General features: G+C 53.1%; 5 protein-coding genes across 5 annotated transcripts; 4 read left to right on the top strand and 1 right to left on the bottom strand.

Annotated features, from left to right (window-relative positions):
• Positions 1 to 1103: 1103 nt before the first annotated feature.
• Positions 1104 to 3104, top strand: BO70DRAFT_132913 (DUF803 domain membrane protein). The gene is made up of 8 exons (XM_025538054.1): positions 1104 to 1340; positions 1423 to 1466; positions 1519 to 1544; positions 1642 to 1732; positions 1787 to 1877; positions 1931 to 2091; positions 2151 to 2442; positions 2502 to 3104. The coding sequence occupies exons 1-8, from the start codon at positions 1327 to 1329 to the stop codon at positions 2977 to 2979; spliced, it is 1197 nt and encodes a 398-aa protein (XP_025402861.1). The 5' UTR covers positions 1104 to 1326; the 3' UTR covers positions 2980 to 3104.
• Positions 3105 to 3682: 578 nt separating this feature from the next.
• On the top strand, positions 3683 to 7012 carry BO70DRAFT_330211 (SacI domain protein; the record flags this gene model as incomplete). The annotated part of the gene is made up of 3 exons (XM_025540820.1): positions 3683 to 4140; positions 4282 to 5021; positions 5075 to 7012. The coding sequence occupies exons 1-3, from the start codon at positions 3930 to 3932 to the stop codon at positions 7010 to 7012; spliced, it is 2889 nt and encodes a 962-aa protein (XP_025402860.1). The 5' UTR covers positions 3683 to 3929.
• Positions 7013 to 8469: 1457 nt separating this feature from the next.
• BO70DRAFT_132871 (putative importin beta-2 subunit) lies at positions 8470 to 11786 on the top strand. Its single transcript, XM_025538052.1, has 3 exons — positions 8470 to 8642; positions 8890 to 11502; positions 11603 to 11786. The coding sequence occupies exons 1-3, from the start codon at positions 8541 to 8543 to the stop codon at positions 11702 to 11704; spliced, it is 2817 nt and encodes a 938-aa protein (XP_025402859.1). The 5' UTR covers positions 8470 to 8540; the 3' UTR covers positions 11705 to 11786.
• Positions 11748 to 12333, top strand: BO70DRAFT_132876 (uncharacterized protein). Its single transcript, XM_025538053.1, has one exon. The coding sequence runs from the start codon at positions 11868 to 11870 to the stop codon at positions 12180 to 12182; it is 315 nt and encodes a 104-aa protein (XP_025402858.1). The 5' UTR covers positions 11748 to 11867; the 3' UTR covers positions 12183 to 12333.
• A 1096-nt stretch (positions 12334 to 13429) lies between these two features.
• BO70DRAFT_132858 (uncharacterized protein) lies at positions 13430 to 14022 on the bottom strand. Its single transcript, XM_025538051.1, has 2 exons — positions 13972 to 14022; positions 13430 to 13900 (listed from the first exon to the last, which is right to left on the bottom strand). Exon 2 carries the CDS (start codon positions 13843 to 13845, stop codon positions 13558 to 13560), a length of 288 nt encoding a protein of 95 aa, XP_025402857.1. The 5' UTR covers positions 13846 to 13900; positions 13972 to 14022; the 3' UTR covers positions 13430 to 13557.
• Positions 14023 to 18976: the final 4954 nt, after the last annotated feature.

Below are 18976 nucleotides of genomic sequence, written 5' to 3'. Positions count from 1 at the left end.
AGTGGATGTGGTGGACTTGTGGGATGATACAACGTTATTACCAGAACGGTAACGGCACTAAGCCCGGACGGGCGCGGTCGACCCCGGAACCAGCGCCCAGGCGAGAGTTATTCTTAGGCGCCTTCCGTTTCAAAACGCCGATCGGATACTGAAACCATCAGCGGTCCCTAAGGGGGCCGGTGTGATTGGGCGCTGGGAATGGCCACCGTTGCCCTTCTTTTTCAGGCCACGGTACGGAGTATGGATGGGTACTACCGTTGGAATGCCCAGCTGGGGTGGATGGCATTAGCTAAGCAGGTACTGGCTGGCAACTGGGCAGAGGCAAGGATGGAGGAGTGCGGACGGGACGGGGTATTGAGGATTCAGGGAGGAGATTTGAGGATATTTAGAAGTTTGGATAGGAGGGCTGGAGATAGTCTACTCTGCTAAATAATATAGTGGAACAGTGGAAGTGCGCAGTGCGTTGCCCTGTGACGCTTTACAGTGTGTACTGCGTACAGTAAGGTAAGTTTAATTAAAGGCCGTAAGCCGGAATACCAGCAGCTGCAGTGGCAGCAGCCGAGGACAACACCAGCTGTTAACTAACTCAACTCAACTGCCAACCCCGTCACACTCCCTCGCTCTTCACACTCTGTCGATTCTCTTCTCTCTCTTCCTCTTTCCTCCTTCTCCTCCTTCCGCACAGTCTATCGATGCTTATTCTCAACCCCTGCTGATTTTCCAACCCGTCCTCGCCCATCACCCTGCAGCCTTCCTCCCCCAAGCGTCCAGGTGTCGCCGCCCTCACTCGCTTCCAACCACTTACGCGCGTCCAGATCGGGGCCGGTTCCGTCTGAAAGGGAAAAACCCCACCGCACGAGCGCAGGCAGCCAGCCTCTAGGATCAGACAAGGTCACTACCAAGCTCTCCCTCGATCGCAGGAGTTCTCGACCCCCAGACCTTCCGCGCCGCATCAAGGCTGCAGCATCTTCCCTGGCTAGTCCCGGCTTACTCTCTTTCTCTCCTTTCTGCCACCAAACCTTTTTTTTTTCCTTCTATTATCCCCCAAGCGTCGTCGTTCGTGGTTCTTGTTCCTGGACAGCCGGTCATTACACAGTAGTATTGTTGGCGCCCTCCGAATGCTTGGCTAAGTTAGTCAGTCGCTGGTCATCAATCACATCGCATCATCCCAGCCAACCCAACCCCGTCCGTCCGTCCGTCCAACTTCAGCCTCTCCTCCGTCCTGCTTGCCAGTCAAGTCCCACCCGGACTGCTCCCCTCCCAACCCTCATCGGCATTGAAGTCGCTCAATTGCGAGGAGCAATCCGCTCCACGGAGACCCTCACAATGCTTTCAGACAAGTATGCCGTCGCCCCCTCCCTCCGCCCGCGTGTGGCCGCCGCCACGGCCCTCCCGATCATGGAAAACTGACCGTTGGGGCAGGTATGTCGGCCTAATTCTGGCCATTACGTCAACAATGGCTATCGGTACGAACAATGCTTTTGTGACAATTCTTGGGACGAGCTGACAGGTTCCTAGGTACGAGTTTCGTCATCACGAAAAAGGTTCGTTGTCTCCCAATCGCCGCCGACTCCTCCCGGAATTGCCTCCTACCGTCCACATCCACATCCGCCGCGAATCACCGACTGATGGGTTATACAGGGTTTGATGCAAGCATCGGAGCGTCATGGATTTGAAGGAGAAGGTTTCTCATATCTGAAGAGTCCCGTCTGGTGGGGCGGTGTTATTACATGTACGGCCGGCAATTGTTTGTCGCAGGAGTGACAGGAGCTGACGGAGAATACAGTGGCTGTGGGAGAAATCGCAAACTTCGCCGCGTATGCATTCGCACCTGCGATTCTTGTGACGCCGTTAGGTGCGCTGAGTGTCCTGATTGGGTGAGTTGCAGTGCTGCTGGCGGTCTCCATGCAATTACGCTGACATGTTCCAGTGCTGTTCTTGGATCGTATTTTCTCAAGGAAAAACTGGGCGTTTTGGGCAAACTGGGGTGTGCGATGTGTCTGCTTGGATCGGTTGTCATCGTTCTCCATGCGCCTCCCGACAAGCCGGTGGAGAAGATTGACGAAATCCTGGGCTATGCGCTGCAACCCGGTAGGTTTCCAGCTGGTTGTCAGCCTCGGATCTAATATACTGACATCCTTCGCTTCAAGGGTTCCTGATCTACTGTCTGGCAGTCGCAATCTTCTCTACCGTCATGATTTACCGCGTCGCGCCCGTCTACGGCAAAAAGAACCCCTTGATCTTCATTTCCATCTGTTCCACCGTTGGCTCGGTTTCCGTCATGTCCATCAAGGCGTTCGGCATCGCGGTGAAGCTCACGCTTGGCGGAAACAACCAGTTCACCCAAGCCTCGACCTATGTCTTCATGATCGTCACGGGATTCTGCATTCTGACGCAGATGAACTACATCAACAAGGCCTTGAACCAGTTTTCTACATCGATGTAAGTGCACGACGCGCTTGCGCAGCGCAGGCCTGGAAATGCTAACTGTTCTTGTGAAGTGTCAACCCCCTCTACTATGTCACCTTCACCACTGCGACTTTGTGCGCTTCTTTTATTCTCTTCAAGGGATTCAACACCACCGATGCCGTGAACACCATCTCCCTGCTCTGTGGATTCCTGATCATCTTCTCCGGCGTGTATCTTCTGAACCTCTCCCGACACGATCCAGATGGACGGCAGATGCTCAACTACAAGCTCGACGATGAAGGGATTCCCACGGACGGGATCGCGGGCTACCAGACGCGGCGGTCCATGCAGTCCCGTCGCAGCAACGAGCCTCACCGCCGGAGCTCGTCGGGGGCGTACATGAACGGCCATGGCGACCGGGAGGGGCTCATTCGGGCCTATGATGTGGAGAACCAGGCGTTCGGGCTGGCCGACATGGCCGACAGTGACGGCGAGCCGGGCCCTACCTATAAACGGAGTGGAGAGCTAGATCGCGTGTCCCGTCCACCCAACAAACAGAGCACGCTATAGTACGATATGATGGCTGGCTGGAATTCCTTTGCTTGCTAGCTGCACTTACGACCAAGAACATTGCTGTTACGTTTTCCCTTTCCCCGTTGCGTGTCCCTCCTGCTTTTCCTTCCTGCCTCCGGGCCTTGCCCCTCTCCTCTTTTCTCCCAACTACTCCCCCAGTGGTTTGTCGATGGAATGAACGGTACCCGCTTTCTGGATGCCTTGTACTTTTATTTATCTTCAAGCGCAAGAATCCCAGGCTGAGGATCAAGAGATGCCCTGAATGATTTGGATGTGCATTAGGATTGTTCTGCGTCCGTTACCTTTTTCTTTTCCTTTCTTTTCTTTTTCTTCTTCATTCCCCCTGGCATACATCGCAGGCGAAAACCCTGCGAGATACCCGAACTGTATATAGGCCCTAGGATACATTTTGCAGGATAGAATCTTGTGCGTTGGCTTGCGGACATGGCTGTTCATACTATGGACTGATTGTTCACCCGTCTGATTTTGCTATTTTTTTTTCTTATTTTTTTTTTTACTATTTATTTTTGCACTTCCCTGCTGCACGGGTAGAGGTGACGTAAAGGAGCTGGAGACCGGGCAACTTCTTTACGATCGATCGGGCTGGTTGGGCGGCCGGCAGTGGGGTCCGCATGGGGATCGATGATGTCGCCTGAGGACGCTCGCCTGGGAACTCCTCCCGTTTTTCAACCCCGGCTGCAAACAACACCCCCCAACAACAATCACCAACCACCATCACCGCTCTTTCTCTTCTCTCCGTCACGCGCCTCACACGCAATGCAGGAATTGGTGACATGGCCCGGCTGGTGAGCTTCACCTTTGCCGCGTAGCCCCCCTCCCCCCTCTAGCCCTCCCCAATCCTCCCCTCCTACCTCGGAGCTCTTGATCGCCCCCTCTCCCCTCCCGATCGCATCCTCCCAACCCCGCGAAATTCGACCGTCATCGCCATGCCTGGCTTGTTGCGAAAGCTGGTCATCGTCGCGGCCGCCGATGGACTTATCCTGCAGTCCGCTGGAAACGGGCCAAGACATGCGAACAACAATGAATTCTCGATCTGCATAGACTACAAAACCAATAAGATCTCTTCGCTTCCCCTTTCCGTGTCAGATCTGGGGGAGAAGAGAGACTCCCATGGCTTGGAGGCGTATGGTCTTGTCGGTAAGCACTCTCTCCTTCGGCGCTTTCGGGGCAGAATTACACTGGATTTATCATGTGTTTTCGCTGCATTGAATTCGGTCTCTTGCTTCGATCTACGCCGACAGTAAGTAGTCCGTTGCTGACCGCAAACCCGAATGAAAGGACTCCTGACTGTTGCGTCATATTCATTCCTCATCTCTATCACACAGCGACAGCAAGTGGCCCAAATCCAAGGCAAGCCCATCTACGCCGTCACCAATGTCGCAGTTATCCCGACGTCGTCGCAAGCGGATGCGATTCGCGCGATCTCCCAAGCCAAGGAAAGCATCTTACAGGGCGAGAGCGGGCAGGGCGAGACCGCCTCGGATGACAGCAGCGCCATTTCAGACACAGACACCGAAGGAGGCGACACCGAGATCAGCACTGTGCCAGCGTCTCCGGAGCAGGAAACCACCCATTCCCGATCCCGCAGCGTTGGTAGCATCGCCGAAGACGTGATCGGCAAGAGAATACGGTTCGGACGCTTCGCTGCCAATTGGCTGTCGAGGAAGACTCTGGGACTGCCGGGGCTTGGGACTGTCAACCAGGAAAATACAGACCCCTTCGTGGGCGATGCTGAGGGCACCGCTGCGGAGTCCAAGTCGAAGGCGAAGGGCGCAGACGAACAGATCCTGCCCTCTCCTGCGCAGGATAATGATGCGCCATCAAAGACTCTGGGCGAGCCGTTCCCCCCCGACCCGACGATGGAGTTGCTGCCCAAACTGCTGCGTTATACGAAGATGATCTTCTCGTCGCAAAATTTCTTTTTTGCGTACGATTACGATCTCACCAGACATTTTGGGGCCCAGGAGGACCCGTCGCTGGTGAACCACCTTCCATTGCACCGGATTGTAGATGAGCTGGTATGACGATATCGTTCTCTTCCTGGGCGAAGTGACCTTGCTGACTGATCTAGTATTTCTGGAATCGTAATATCATGAACCCGTTCATCGCAGTTGATGCGCATCACTTTGTTCTTCCCCTGATGCAGGGGTTCGTTGGCCAGAGAGAGTTCACTGTCGGGGCTTCTGGGACTCCCCCGGACCCTCGCCCCTCTGGCGTAGAAGAGCCGAAGGAGAAGCTGCCGGAAGGTCGCATCCTGGGTGAGAAACAAGAGGCTCGGACTGTGCAGACCAGCGAGAAGAAACGCGATTATCTACTTACTCTGATATCCCGGCGGTCCGTCAAGCGCCCGGGCCTGCGGTATCTGCGTCGCGGTGTCGATGACGACGGAAATACTGCCAACACGGTGGAAACCGAGCAGATCCTCTCGGTTCCTGACTGGGATCCGTCGCATAATGCTTACTCCTACCTCCAAGTGCGCGGATCGATCCCGCTGTACTTCTCTCAGTCACCCTATGCATTCAAGCCTGTGCCGGTGCTACATCATTCCGCCGAAACCAACCAGCTTGCCTTCGAGAGACATTTCCGCAACTTCAGCCGGAGATATGGAAAGATTCAGGGGGTCTCGCTCATCGATAAACAAGCGGGCGAGCTCAAACTTGGCGAGCAATATGAGAAGTATGCCAGGACGTTGAATGAGTCGGGGGGGATAGACGGCGTGCCGCTCGCGCTAGAGTGGTTTGACTTCCACAACGAATGCCGGGGGATGAAGTTTGAGAACGTGAGCCGGCTGGTGGACCGCTTGAATGCGACGTTGCAAGAATTCGGTGATACGGTGGTGCGGAACGACGCCGTTCTCAACCACCAAACCGGGATTGTACGCACAAACTGCATGGACTGCCTCGATCGCACCGGGGTCGCGCAGTGCGCCTTTGGTCAATGGGCTCTCGAGCGGGAGCTGAAGCGCGAAGGCATCAACATCGACTTGGGCCGCGACTCGTCGACCCAGTGGTTCAATACGCTGTGGGCTGACAACGGAGACGCCATCTCCAAGCAATACTCCTCGACCGCGGCCCTGAAAGGGGACTATACAAGGACCCGGAAGCGGGACTACCGAGGCGCCTTGAATGACTTCGGCTTGACGCTGTCCCGCTACTACAACAACATCGTGAACGACTACTTCTCCCAGGCGTGCATCGACTACCTGTTGGGCAACGTCTCTCCCCAGGTATTCCAGGAGTTCGCGGTGGAGATGCAGACGACAGACCCCGGGATTTCGGTACAGAAGCTGCGGCAGAATGCCATCGACGCCAGCTGCAAGATCGTGATCAGCGACCAGTCGGAAGAGTTCCTAGGCGGTTGGACGATGCTGACCCCTCGGCAGCCCAACACTCTGCGCACACTACCCTTCGAGGAAGCGGTGCTTCTCCTGACGGACGCCGCCATCTACAGCTGCCGGTTCGACTGGAACGTCGACAAGGTCCTCTCATACGAGCGCATCGACCTACACTCAGTGACCCGGATCAACTACGGCACCTACATCACCTCGGTACTAACAGAAGCACAAACCGATGCCGAGAACAACGTCGGCCTAGTCATCGAATACAGCGCCGGCGACGACAACGCCCTGCGGGTCAACACCCGCTCCCTCCAGAGCCAGGTCGCCCCCGAGACCCTGGACAACAACGCCCGCCCCAGCAAGGAATGGAGCATGTACTCCTGGTTCAAGGGGTCTTCGCACTCCACGACCCGGCTGATCGCCTTCAAAGCCCTCCCGCAGACCTCCCGCAGCGCCACGGTCAGCCAGCCCGACTGGGTGCGCAGCATGTGCGAGGAGATCGAGCGCGCCATCCGCGCCGGTGCCGGCCAAGGATCCGCGAACTCGAAGGACGCCGCCGCCCGACCCTCCATCATCGAGTTATCGGATATCATCTCCGTTGAGGAGGCTAAGAAACGCACGGGATATCTGGAGCATCTGGTCTATGATATGAAAAAGATGGTGTGGGCGTAGATTATCGGGATGGGTGGGGTGTATAGGGTGTATAGGGTGTACATACGGTATGGAGTAGACGTGGTGTTTAAATCTTACTTCTACGGTTCGGTGCTTGCTAGCGATGATATCTGATTCCGGGGTTGGGATAGCTCCGACGGACGATGGATGGAAGTAGGGGTGCACGAGGGACCCTGGGTCTGATAGGTCATGCTGGGGTTGGGGCTGGATCATCGCCGACGGACAGGACAGGTCTCATGATGGTGTTTGCACCACGAGGTGCTTTGCACGGTGGTCGTTGTAGTGGTGGACCTAGTACCTAGTACCTAGTACCTACTCAGATAAGTAGTCAGTGTACAGCACAACAACTGCAGTACTTGGAGGTATATACTCAGCAGTTGCTTAAGTGGTAGCAGTTACTATAGTTACGAAGAAGGGACCAAACTGCCAAAACGCACAGCAGGCCCGAAGTATCTCAAGAGTGGTGTGTTGGTCTGGCTGCTGTAGAGCAAAGGATCTTAGTACCTCCTAGTATGTATAGTATGTAGTATGTACCTCTCTGGTAGTAGTAGGTCCCAAGTCCCGGTCACATCACATACACAGATATACTATACTTACACAACCGTCCGCGCCCCTCCTTCTCAGGCAGGTATCACCCGGTCACGGACGGTATTGACCCGCGGCCCAGCATACGATACTGGACGGCAGACAGCGCGGGCGGCAGTGGGGCGAGCGGTATCTTACGGTTTGGTGGCATACCGCATGCGCCAGACCTCTGAAATTTATTAGGTTATTAGGGGCCATGTCTGTAAGGTACGTATTGATTGATGTATTGTATTTGTGTGTGTGTGTGTCTGTGTGTGTGTCTGCCCAGGACAGGACTGATGTAGTGGGTTGATCAACTTCGACGGATTGAACTTCAGTCTGTGTTATCACTCCTATACTGGTGTTGCTGTTTCTGTTGCTGTTGCTGTTGCTGTTGCTACTATCTGTCCATCTGGTCGCAGGGTGTAAGGGTTATACTTCTTCCCCCGGTGCACGGGCTTTATTGCTTGGTGCTTGGTATTTGCAGAGCCAAAGAAAGAGACTGTCGCTCTTGTCGTCACCAGAGCACAGCCCTCAGCAGCACCAACCACCAGCCCTTTATTTGTGCGCTCGTCGCTGTTGCAATCCCCCCGTGTGTCTTGTCTGCTTTGTCTGCGATTTTGTCCTGCATTTCTCTGGCTGGGGTCATTTCCAGCTCATTTTTTTTGTCTTTTCTCTGCTATCTTTTCTCCCCCCTAACCTGTCTGGGGAAGAAGGGGTTAAAGCCACAGACAGCCAGAGCAACGGCGGGGTTGGTTTCTTTGGGCTACACAACGGTGCTGCTCTCTCTCTCGCTCGCCCTTCCCTCCTCCTCTCCTCCCGCAATTGCTCCTCTCCCTCCCCTCCCTCCCTCTACTCCCTCTTCCTCTCTCCTCCCCCCCCCCCCCCTCCCCCTCTCTACTCTCCCTCTCCCCCTCCTCTTCTCCCTCTTCTCTCCCTCCTCTCTCCCTCCTCTCACATTACAATGGAGTGGCAACCTCAAGACGATCCATTGAGGCAGCTGGCTTGCTGCCTCAGGGATTCTCTCAATCCCTATGACCGCCCAGCCCAAAAACAGGCCGAACAGGTATGTTCATGTTCCTACCCCCCCCCCTTCCGTTCTTTCCCCCGCTCTTGTTCGTTTGGTTTTTTTTTTTCTTTTTTCCTTTTTCTTTCTTTTTTTTTTACATTCGCTGCCAGGGTTCGCTCCGGAGACTACAAATTTTCTCTGCAGTCTTCTTTCCCTCGCGATGACCCAAAATCCCATCCTGCGCACGCCGTGAAAATTTCAGAAATCGCTGACCGAAGTGCCTCGGCTTTTTGCTGTCTGATAGATGCTAGTGCAAGCCACCTCGTCGCCAGATTATGTCAACTACATCACCTACCTGTTCTGCACCCCGCAGCCCTCTCCGGTCCTGGAGATGAACTCGGAAACCTACGACATGGTCCGCTTCGCGGCCGCCATGAACCTCAAGACCAAGATCCGCGTGGCCTATAACACAATCCCCCAGCCCGCCCTGACTTTCATCCGATCGGCCACCCTGCTCGGCCTGCGCGACGCCAACTCCCACGTGCGCAACTCCGCCGGTACAATCATCACAGAATTGGTGTCGCAGGCCGGTCTATTAGCCTGGCCCGACGTGCTCCACGAGCTGCTCACCCTCGTGGCCAACGCCGCCGGCGATGTTCCGCTCATGGCGCAGGAGGCGGCCATGTCGGCCCTCGCCAAGGTCTGCGAGGACAACCGCAAGATTCTCGACCGTGACTACCAGGGCCAGTGCCCGCTCGACGTCATCATCCCCAAGCTGCTGGAATTCACCTCCAACGAGAGCCCCAAGGTCCGCTCCATGGCCCTGGGCACCATCCACATCTTCCTGCCCCACCGCCCCAAGTCTCTGATCGCCTCCATGGACCTGTTCTTGTCGCAGCTGTTCCAGCTGGCCAATGACTCCAGCACCGACGTGCGTCGCAACGTCTGCCAGACCTTCGCCCAGCTGGTCGACTTTGCCCCCGAGAAGCTCATCCCCCACATGGAGGGCCTGGTCAACTACATCATCATGCAGCAGCACAACCGCGAGGACCCGGAATTGGCGCTGGACGCGGCCGAGTTCTGGCTGGTCGCTGGTGAGCAGATCAAGCTGCAGCAGCCCCTGGCCCCGCACATGTCCAAGATCGTCCCCGTGTTGCTGCAGAGCATGGTGTATGACGAGGACGAGGCCATCCGCTTGACCGGCGAGGGTGACGACGCGGAGGTTGAGGATCGCGCCGAGGATCTCAAGCCGCAGTTCGCCAAGTCGAAGGCCGGTCGGCTCGACGTTTCCAAGCCGGAGCAGGCCAATGGCAACGGAGCGCCTGAGCAGGAGGAGGACGACGACGATGATCTCAGCGAGGGCGAAATCGAAGATTCCGAGTTCGGAGACGACCCCGAGGACGAGTGGACCCTCCGCAAGTGCTCCGCGGCTGCTTTGGACGTCTTCTCGAACGTCTACCACCAGCCGATCTTCGAGGTCATCCTGCCGTATCTGAAGGAGACGCTCCGCCATGACCAGTGGCCGCAGCGGGAGGCCGCCGTGCTGACCCTGGGGGCCGTCGCGGACGGCTGCATGGACGCGGTCACGCCGCATCTGCCGGAACTCGTGCCGTATCTCATCTCTCTGCTCAACGACGCGCAGCCCGTGGTCCGACAGATCACCTGCTGGTGTCTGGGCCGGTACTCCGAGTGGGCGTCACACCTGGCCGACCCGTCGGAGCGCGCGCGCTTCTTCGAGCCCATGATGGAGGGGATCCTGCGCCGGATGCTGGACGGCAACAAGAAGGTGCAGGAGGCGGCCGCCTCGGCGTTCGCCAGCCTGGAGGAGAAGTCCGATGCCAACCTCGTCCCGTACTGCGAGCCCATCCTGCGCCAGTTCGTGCAGTGCTTCGACAAGTACAAGGACCGTAACATGTACATCCTGTACGACTGCGTGCAGACCCTCGCCGAGTCCGTCATGGGCGAGCTGGCGAAGCCCCAGCTGGTGGACATCCTCATGCCGGCCCTGATCGACCGCTACAACAAGGTGCTGGACCAGTCGCGAGAGCTGTTCCCACTCCTCGAGTGTCTCGGGTACATCGCGGCGGCGTACGGCGATGCTTTCGCTCCGTTCGCGCCTCCCCTCTTCCAGCGGTGCACCAAGATCATCTACGAGAACCTGCAGGAGTACCTGGCGTCGGTCAACAACCAAGCGATCGAGGAGCCCGACAAGGACTTCCTGGTCACGAGCCTGGACCTCCTGAGCGCGATCATCCAGGCGATCGATCCGCAGAAGAGCGGCGAGCTGGTGGCCAACTCGCAGCCGCGGTTCTTCGACCTACTCTGCTTCTGCATGGAGGACCCGAACTACGAGGTGCGGCAGTCGTCGTACGCGCTGCTGGGCGACTGCGCGATCAACATCTTCCCGCAGCTGGAGCCGTTCATCCCGAACATTCTGCCTACGCTGATCAAGCAGCTGGATCTGGACCTGATCCGGGACGACGACCGACACACGGGATTCAGCGTGCTCAACAATGCCTGCTGGTCGTGCGGTGAGATCGCAGTCAATGAGAAGGCGGCGCTTTCGCCGTACACGGAGAAGCTGTACCACGGGCTGTTTGTGATCATCAACAACGAGGAGATCATCGACTCGGTGAACGAGAACGCGGCCATGGCGCTGGGCCGGCTGGGCATCTGCTCGTCGGACCAGCTGGCGCCCCGGCTGGGCGAGTTCGCGGGGGTGTTCCTCAAGTCGATGAGCAAGATCGAGTTCACGCGCGAGAAGGCGTCGGCGTTCCTCGGCTTCAACCAGGTCGTCATGAAGAACCCGCAGGCCATGGAGTCGTGTCTGGCTGAGTACTTCCAGGCTATTGCGGCATTCCCGAGCAAGTCTATGAACCAGGAGGATTATCGTGATATTCAGACATCGTTTGACCAGGTATGCTCCATTTCCCTCTCTTTTTTTCTTCTCCCTCTCTTCTCTTCCCCTCCCCCCACCCGTCTTTTTCTCTCTTTCGTTCTCTTGCTAACTATAACAGGTGCTGCAAGGATACAAAAATATGATACCCAACTTCGATTCATTCCTGTCGCAACTTGCGGCGCCTGTTGCCCAGAAACTCCGTTCTGTATACCAGATTTAGATTCTATATTTGATCTTTTTTTGTCATGTCATGTTAATGTTTCCACCATTTGAAAGCAAAATTCCATGGCGAAAGGCGCATAAAACTGCATTTCCTTTCTTTTTCTTCCAGATCATGGTTTTCTTCTCTTCTTTTTTTCTCTTTTTTTTTCTCTCTTATTTTGATGAGTCAGATTGACGGTCGGTATCATGGATCTATCAAGCGGAGTAAGAGCGAGCAAGACAAGAAAGAGCAAGAGCAAGAGTATGGCTGGGTGAGTGGATGGGTGAAGCGAGGCGTGCGAGCCTGTCCGCTGTTTTGTTTGATGCCCGGTTCATCTTCTTCTCTTCTTTGCTTACTACCTACCTACCTGCTTTGCTTCATTTCCTGCGCTGCGTTGCGTTGCGTTGAGTCTTTGACTGCGTGGATCGCTGTCGGGACTTGCTGGCTGTCTGGCTGGTTGTTTGCATGGATGAAAGAGAAGGAGTTGGACAAGTAAAAGGGAAGGAATGGGGAAAGATGGCAAGAGGAAGAAGATATCATACCATGTTGACATGTTGAATCTGTCTGTTGCTTGAAAGATGAACAACCAACGAACTGAAAAAGCCCAACCCAACCCAACCCTCCGTTCTTCCCTGGGGCCATACCTGCCTGCCCGTCTGGCTCGGGACCGACTTGACTTGCCTTGACCTGCCTTGACCTGCCTATCTAGCAGGAACGGCCTCGCACACACGCACGAGATGATGCCTGATGAGATCTGTACTGCTTTTTCTTCCTTCTTGGCTTTTTTTTTCTTTTACTTACTTACCCTCTTTCTTTCCTTTTATCTTTCTTTTCTTGCATTCTGCTTGTGAACTTAGATAGACCAGTAGATTAGTAACCTTAGATAGTGTGCCTTCTTTTGGCTCTGCTGTTCTCGGCGGGGGATACATGATTGCCTGCAGCCTGCAGCCTGCAGCCTGCTTGCATGCGATTAGGAATGGGATGGATGGGATGGGTAAAGGCATGGCATGGGATGGAAGAGTTTGGGCGTCTTTGAATTGTGAATTATGGTTTGATTGATTGATTTTATTATATTTTATTTTATGATGGGTGCTGTGACTGTCCTGTCCTTGATGGGGGTTGGTAGGAGGTAGGTGGTAGTAGATAGTAAGATAGTAAGATAGTAGTATAAATAAACATCTACTCCCTCCGTTCCCATCTGTATATCATTCCATTTCATTCATTCCATTCCATACATATACTATACTATATACATAGTATATAGAAACATCATTGTCTTTACTTGCTAAAACACCGAAGCACTAAGATAGGAGGAATACCGCCCGTCTACACAACTAAATGGATATTATTCTTTTTCAAGTCTCACTCTTCCGATCATCATGTTGATCATGCCCAATGGGGAAGGGGGTAGGTAAAGTACTAGTATCTGTAGAAGAACAAAGAATGAACTTAATAAATACCCCTCCTCCCTTCTAGTCTGCTCTTCCACTCTTCCACTCTTTCAGTTCCATACTACTCTAACTACTATACTTATATCCCGGTGACGGTGAAGGTGAAGCTGCAGTGGTTTTGTGTTTACTTGCTTACTGGCTTACCTGGTTACTTGCTTGTTTAAATGGGTGTTTAATGTATCGGATCTTGTTTCGTCTCGTCTCATCTTGTGTGTTGACTGTCTAGAGATAGAGAGACAGACACCATAAGATACACTCACTGCCTACCTACCCAGACATACCAACATAAATTCTACACCCAGACACAATATACAAAGCATGGACATGGTTTCTTTCTTCCTTACCAGGTAGGTAGGTGGGTAGTTCAATGAGTAACACGCTTTAGTGAGTAGGTTGGTAGGTAGGTACTGGTGGGATACCCTAGATGTATAGATGTAGATGTAAATGGATATGTAAATGTAAATGTAGATGTAAATGTAAATGTAAATGTAGATGTAAATGTAAATGTAAATGTAAATGTAAATGTAAATGTAAATGTAAATGTAAATGTAAATGTAAATGTAAATGTAAATGTAAATGTAAATGTAAATGTAAATGTAAATGTAAATGTAAATGTAATGTAAATGGATATGTACGTACGTAGCACACCACCCAAAACAGCAAATACCTCGTCTCCCCTGATAGGATCAGATCCCTCTCCCCTTCCATCCCTAATCCCAGTGTCTGCTGGGCTTGCGTGACATAAAACCACACCACACCAACGCTACGTCAGCCTGGGTAGTGAGTATCCATGACATGACATGTTCTCTCAACAACACTCACTGGTTTACCCACCTCTCTACCAGACTACCATAACTTAATCTCCCCAACGCCCGACCCCGGGATCCGACCGACCCACCCACCCGACCCGGTATTATTTCAGAGGGGGTAGGGAGTAGGGACAGGTCGGTGGCTGATTAGTCCGTGGAGTGGTCTAGATGAGATGGGTTGAGTTGCGATAGATGGATGGATGGATGGATGGATGGATGGATAGTCTAGATTCGAGGTCTTGGATGATGATGATGATGATGATGATAGTGGTAGGGATAGATAATACGCATGGGATGCTGGTGGAAGAAGATGACATACTGACCCTGACCCTGACCCTGACGCTCACTGACACTGACACTGACACTGACGGATCCGATATCCACACCCACATGCAGATACTGTCCAGACCGACCGACCGTGATCTGGAACGGATGAGATGGTGGCTGGATGTATAGACGAGATGACCAGACGAGACGAGGCGAGGCGATCTCGATCCCTGACCGCACCAGCCGGATATGGAGAGCGTAGGGTTGACACTCATGATTAGCCTTTGACCGGGGTAGGTGGGTGGATGGATCTGCACTGAGGATTTTCTTTTCTGGCGAGATACCTATTTACCTACCTACTAGCTACGTAGTACCGTACACCAAAGTTAAGTATTCTATCGACAGGGAATAGGGAATATGAATATGGGTGGGTAGTACGTATGTACTCTGTACTCCTACTCCTCCTATCTCTCTATCTCAGCCAGGTAAGTAAGTAAGTAGGCAGGCAGGCAGGCAGGCAGGCTATCTACTAGTTAGTTGTACTACCTCCCACGTTACCCTGGTCGGTCTCCAGCACCTATACCTAGTATTTACCTCGCTACCAACCAACCAAGTATTCAAGTACTACTCAGCGATGACGGACCCCAATGACGCAGCCGTTACACAGTGCAACACGACGCAGTCAGCCCAAGATTCTAGAAAACCCAACATGCATGTTACAGACCGGGATTGTGGATTTGTCACCGAGCTGACGGACTTACTCACTGTTAGATAATCAATAATCCTAAGTGGATACGCCTCGCCTGCTCAGTATACTGCATCCCTGATGCAGGGCAACTGTAAGGTCGCTCAGCATGGTCGCAGTTGCAGTCGCAGTCGCAGTCGCAGTCGCAGCAGCGTGGTATTCACCAACAGACTTCTTATTATATATGGATGGACGTGATAGGAGGTGGTAGCCGCATCAGGAATGCGATGCGACGGGTGAGCTGGGAGACATCTGATTGGCGGGTGGGGATGGCGGACGCGGTCTGGACGTGTCAAGGTTGTCTGCCTGCCTACACCTACTTCCTGTACCTACACACCTACACGCCTACTAACTATCTACAGGATCAGACTACCACCTACTATCCCAGGAGATCATTAATTAATTTAAACATCGGCACTGATTCATGGCTACTGTGAGTCTGTGAGTCTGTGACCCTCCCCTCCCCTCCCCTCCCCCCACCCACGCGCCCCCAACCAGTCAGTACCCAGCCAGTAGGTATCACGGAAGTAAATAGATGGGTAGTAAGTAAGTAGATAGGTCGAGGGAACCCGGCCGAAGATGGATGAGGCTGTGAGTCAACTTCAACGGACAGAATCCGCCCGACTGGATCCTTCCCCTCTCCCTCCTCCCTCCTCCCTGCTGAAATGCAGGGTGGGTATCCCGTCCCCTATCTAACCTATGGGTAATCGTCAAGGAGGCCACGAGGCATGCCATGCCATGCCATGCCATACAGCAAGTTATTGGGTTCTGAGTTCTGACATGGTTGATCCTGGGGCGTGGGATTTTTTTTTTTTTGGGGGCTAGTTTTGGGTACTAACCAAGTAGTATAGTTTCAACCCGTCCAGGTCAGGACTGACTGAGGAATTCAAGGACTCGGGGGACTTCCAGTTCGGAGGGAAGCTGCACTTACCAGGGTTTAGGTTATGGCTGGCTGAGTCTGTCTAGTAGTACTTACCTCCTTTATTTTCTGCTTATGAGCTAGTTATTACATATGCATGTAGATACGGGTACATAGTATACTAAGTACTTACTGTCCCTGGAAGTACCCAAGTAACTAAGTACTACTACCTTACCCACCTATGTAGATATAAATTAAGAAAGAAAAATATTTAACCTAAACGATTATTTTGAATAAGTAATCAACCCCAACCCAGAATAATAATCAGAAACCAGAAATTAGAAAATCTGATTTAATATTATTGTTGAGGGACAGGGCCATCCCATCCCCATCCTGGATGTGACTGGATAATAAAGTTGGTCGACCCAAACAAGACCAGCAGGGAAAGAACCCACCCACACTAACCGGATCAGGAGGTATCTGGCGAGAAGCTGAACCACTCCATTCGCGATTGGCTTTCTCGCCGGATCTACCGAACCAGCGCCGACCGCTGACTGGTCCGCTCGGACTACGCCGTCCAATGCGGAGAATGGCCGCGGGAGGCTGATTGGTCGGATCGGCTAGGACCGAACAGTTTTACTGCTTGTGGCTTAGCGCGGAGGGGTTAGTCTGAAGTGGCCCTCGATGATCCCGTGATGTTTTGGCAGTGTCATCCATCCATCCATGTGTCTTGTCTATCTATACTATGGAGTATCTACCTAAGTCGTTAAGATAGTGCCACCTTCCCCCCCCCCCCCCCCCCCCTACTTAGTAATCTGTAGCATCAAATCCTATCTATCAATCTAGTTCTATCCATCCTCTTAGTATCCCCCCTCCAATCTACCTACCCATGGACGGCGCTGGAGGTCGCGCAAATCCAATTTCACGGCCGAGAGCGATCCTCAACATAGTTACTACTTACTTACTTACCTAAGTACGGACTTACCACGACATGACAGGTCGACAGGGATCCCATCTCGGCTATGAGCGCATATGCCTGCTTGCCTCGCGCTCTCCTTCCCTGTCTGCTGCCGTCCTCTCACATATTACTTAGTAGTTTCCTCGGCATCTCGTCACATGGACATGGATTATGGATGATGGGGATTGGGGGTATGAGTAGGAGTGTCTGTGTAAGTATCTGTGTCTGTGTCTGGGATCTTGGGAGCGCGATCTCCGGGGCAAAAAAAAAAAAAAAAAAAAACGTGGCATGAGGCTTTGTGCAACGGATGCATGCAACCAATCAACCAACCAACCACTCATAATTTTTTTTTTTTTTTTTTTTTTTTTTTTTACTTAGTTATTTTTGATTGTGTCCATCGTCTAGCACGGAGTCGTTGAGCTGCAGGTCGAGAGCCTTGCCGCTGTCAGATGGAGATGGAGATGGACGGAGTGGACTGACTGGCGCGGTGGGTGGAGCGAGAGAAGACAATCAATCAGTAATCCAGTAAAGTAGCCAGTAGTACTCCGTAGCCAGTGGGCAGTGGGCAGTGGTAGTAACAAAGTTTCAACTCTCAAACCGCCGATCTGACCGAGTTTGCTGCGGTGCGGTGCCGGTGCGGTTGTTGCAACAGTTTTGCTGATTGTCCGCTGGCTGGCCGGGCTGGCTCTGGCAGTCTCAGCCTCCCCATGACCATGGACCCGGCCCGCCGCCCCGGATGGTTTGGCACCACTTAAGTTTCCAAACTACGGTCGAACTAACTAGAACTTGTCTAAATTAGCCTTTGGGTCCGGTCGGTCGGTCGGTCGGTCATCTTCAGCCAACCTTGGTTTATTATTCTGCCAGTGCCCGCTGCTGCGGCCAGCGGCCAGCGGCCAGCGGCCGGGGGAGTCCTGGCCTCCTGGAGTCTTGGGATTTTCCTGAAGGTTCGAGAGTGGAGCCACCACCCCCCCCCCCCCCCTTCCCCTCCTCCCATCCCATCCCTCTGGGCCTCTAGACTATTCATCTAATTACGGAGCATTCTGGCCGACCTGGCCGACTTTTTGCAAGAATCGGGTTTGTTGTTTGTTAGTGCGACTTTGTCTGTGACCTGTGTTGATGATGATAATAATCCTGGCTCCCAATCAGCCCACTAGATAGATACCTGTGACTAGGCCTCTCCAGGCTGAGGGCTCCCCCCTAACTACCTAAGTAGGGGTTCTCTAGTTCTACCGTTCTGTTTTTTTTTTTTTTTTTTTTTTTTTTTTTCTTCTGGGGGGACAGAGAAGGGGGGGGGGGACAAATCCGGTCGTGGAGATTTCCTTTTAGCTTTATTCTAGTTTAACTTTACCCTCATGGTTGGTATCATCACCATTCAGCTTCATCACCACCACCATCATCATCATCAGCAGCAGCATCATCATCATCAGCATTGCTGATTTAGGCTTCCTTTGTTTGTAGTCATCCTAGCTTTGCCTATCTTATGTGATTTTTATTATTATTATAATTGAATTTCATTTCTTTCCTAATTTACCCCCTGTCCCTGCCTACATACATACTCTTTAATCCTGTCAGAAGAAAAAGAGAAGAGAGAGAGAGAGAGAGAGATGGGTTTGTCTGTCGCGCTCGCGTCGCGTCACACAGCTGACGTTGTTTCATCCGCTGGGCTGGGAACGATCGGACACGGACAATGACGACGGGCAGGCCGGGATTTCCGCCTCTCGAGGCTGAAACCGTGTCACCTTGTATCTTGCAGTTGTCGCATGGAGGGAGAGCATGTGGGACGGACGGACAGATGGATGGCCATCCATGGCCATGGCCATGTCCTTTCCTTGTCCATGTGTCCAGACTCTGACCTACCATCTTACCTTACCTTATAGTACCAACCAGGATGGTCCTACCTCGCGCGATCCTTCGTCTGCTCTGGATCGCCAGTTGGAAATTGGAAATTGGCAAGTCTCTATCTATCTATCTAGATAGGAAAGCAAAGTACTCCGTAGTAGTAGTAGTAGTAGTAGTCTCGATAATAGTAGTAAGAAATAAGACATGAATCATGCTATGATGCGTGCCCACCCACCTCCACTATCCAACAGCCGAGCGAAACGAATCATTCACCCTGCTGGTGCTGGTGCTGCTGCTGATGATGATCCCTAATGCAATCCCAGTCCCCGTTGGCCCCACTCGCTGCAATAGAAGGTCAGCTC

Source organism: Aspergillus heteromorphus, assembly GCF_003184545.1.
Source record: "Aspergillus heteromorphus CBS 117.55 chromosome Unknown BO70scaffold_3, whole genome shotgun sequence".
Lineage (NCBI taxonomy): Eukaryota > Fungi > Ascomycota > Eurotiomycetes > Eurotiales > Aspergillaceae > Aspergillus > Aspergillus heteromorphus.
Note: the sequence above shows the minus strand (reverse complement) of the source record. Positions and strands in the feature narration are given on the sequence as shown.

Coding starts and splice junctions, on each gene's coding strand:
- BO70DRAFT_132871 (XM_025538052.1), top strand. CDS start 8,541: ATGGAGTGGCAACCTCAAGACGATCCATTGAGGCAGCTGGCTTGCTGC. Junction 8,643..8,889: donor CCCAAAAACAGGCCGAACAG/GTATGTTCATGT, acceptor GCTGTCTGATAG/ATGCTAGTGCAAGCCACCTC. Junction 11,503..11,602: donor TTCAGACATCGTTTGACCAG/GTATGCTCCATT, acceptor TAACTATAACAG/GTGCTGCAAGGATACAAAAA.
- BO70DRAFT_132858 (XM_025538051.1), bottom strand. CDS start 13,845: ATGGAAGGGGAGAGGGATCTGATCCTATCAGGGGAGACGAGGTATTTG.
- BO70DRAFT_132876 (XM_025538053.1), top strand. CDS start 11,868: ATGAGTCAGATTGACGGTCGGTATCATGGATCTATCAAGCGGAGTAAG.
- BO70DRAFT_132913 (XM_025538054.1), top strand. Junction 1,545..1,641: donor GTTTCGTCATCACGAAAAAG/GTTCGTTGTCTC, acceptor TGGGTTATACAG/GGTTTGATGCAAGCATCGGA. Junction 1,733..1,786: donor GTGGGGCGGTGTTATTACAT/GTACGGCCGGCA, acceptor CGGAGAATACAG/TGGCTGTGGGAGAAATCGCA.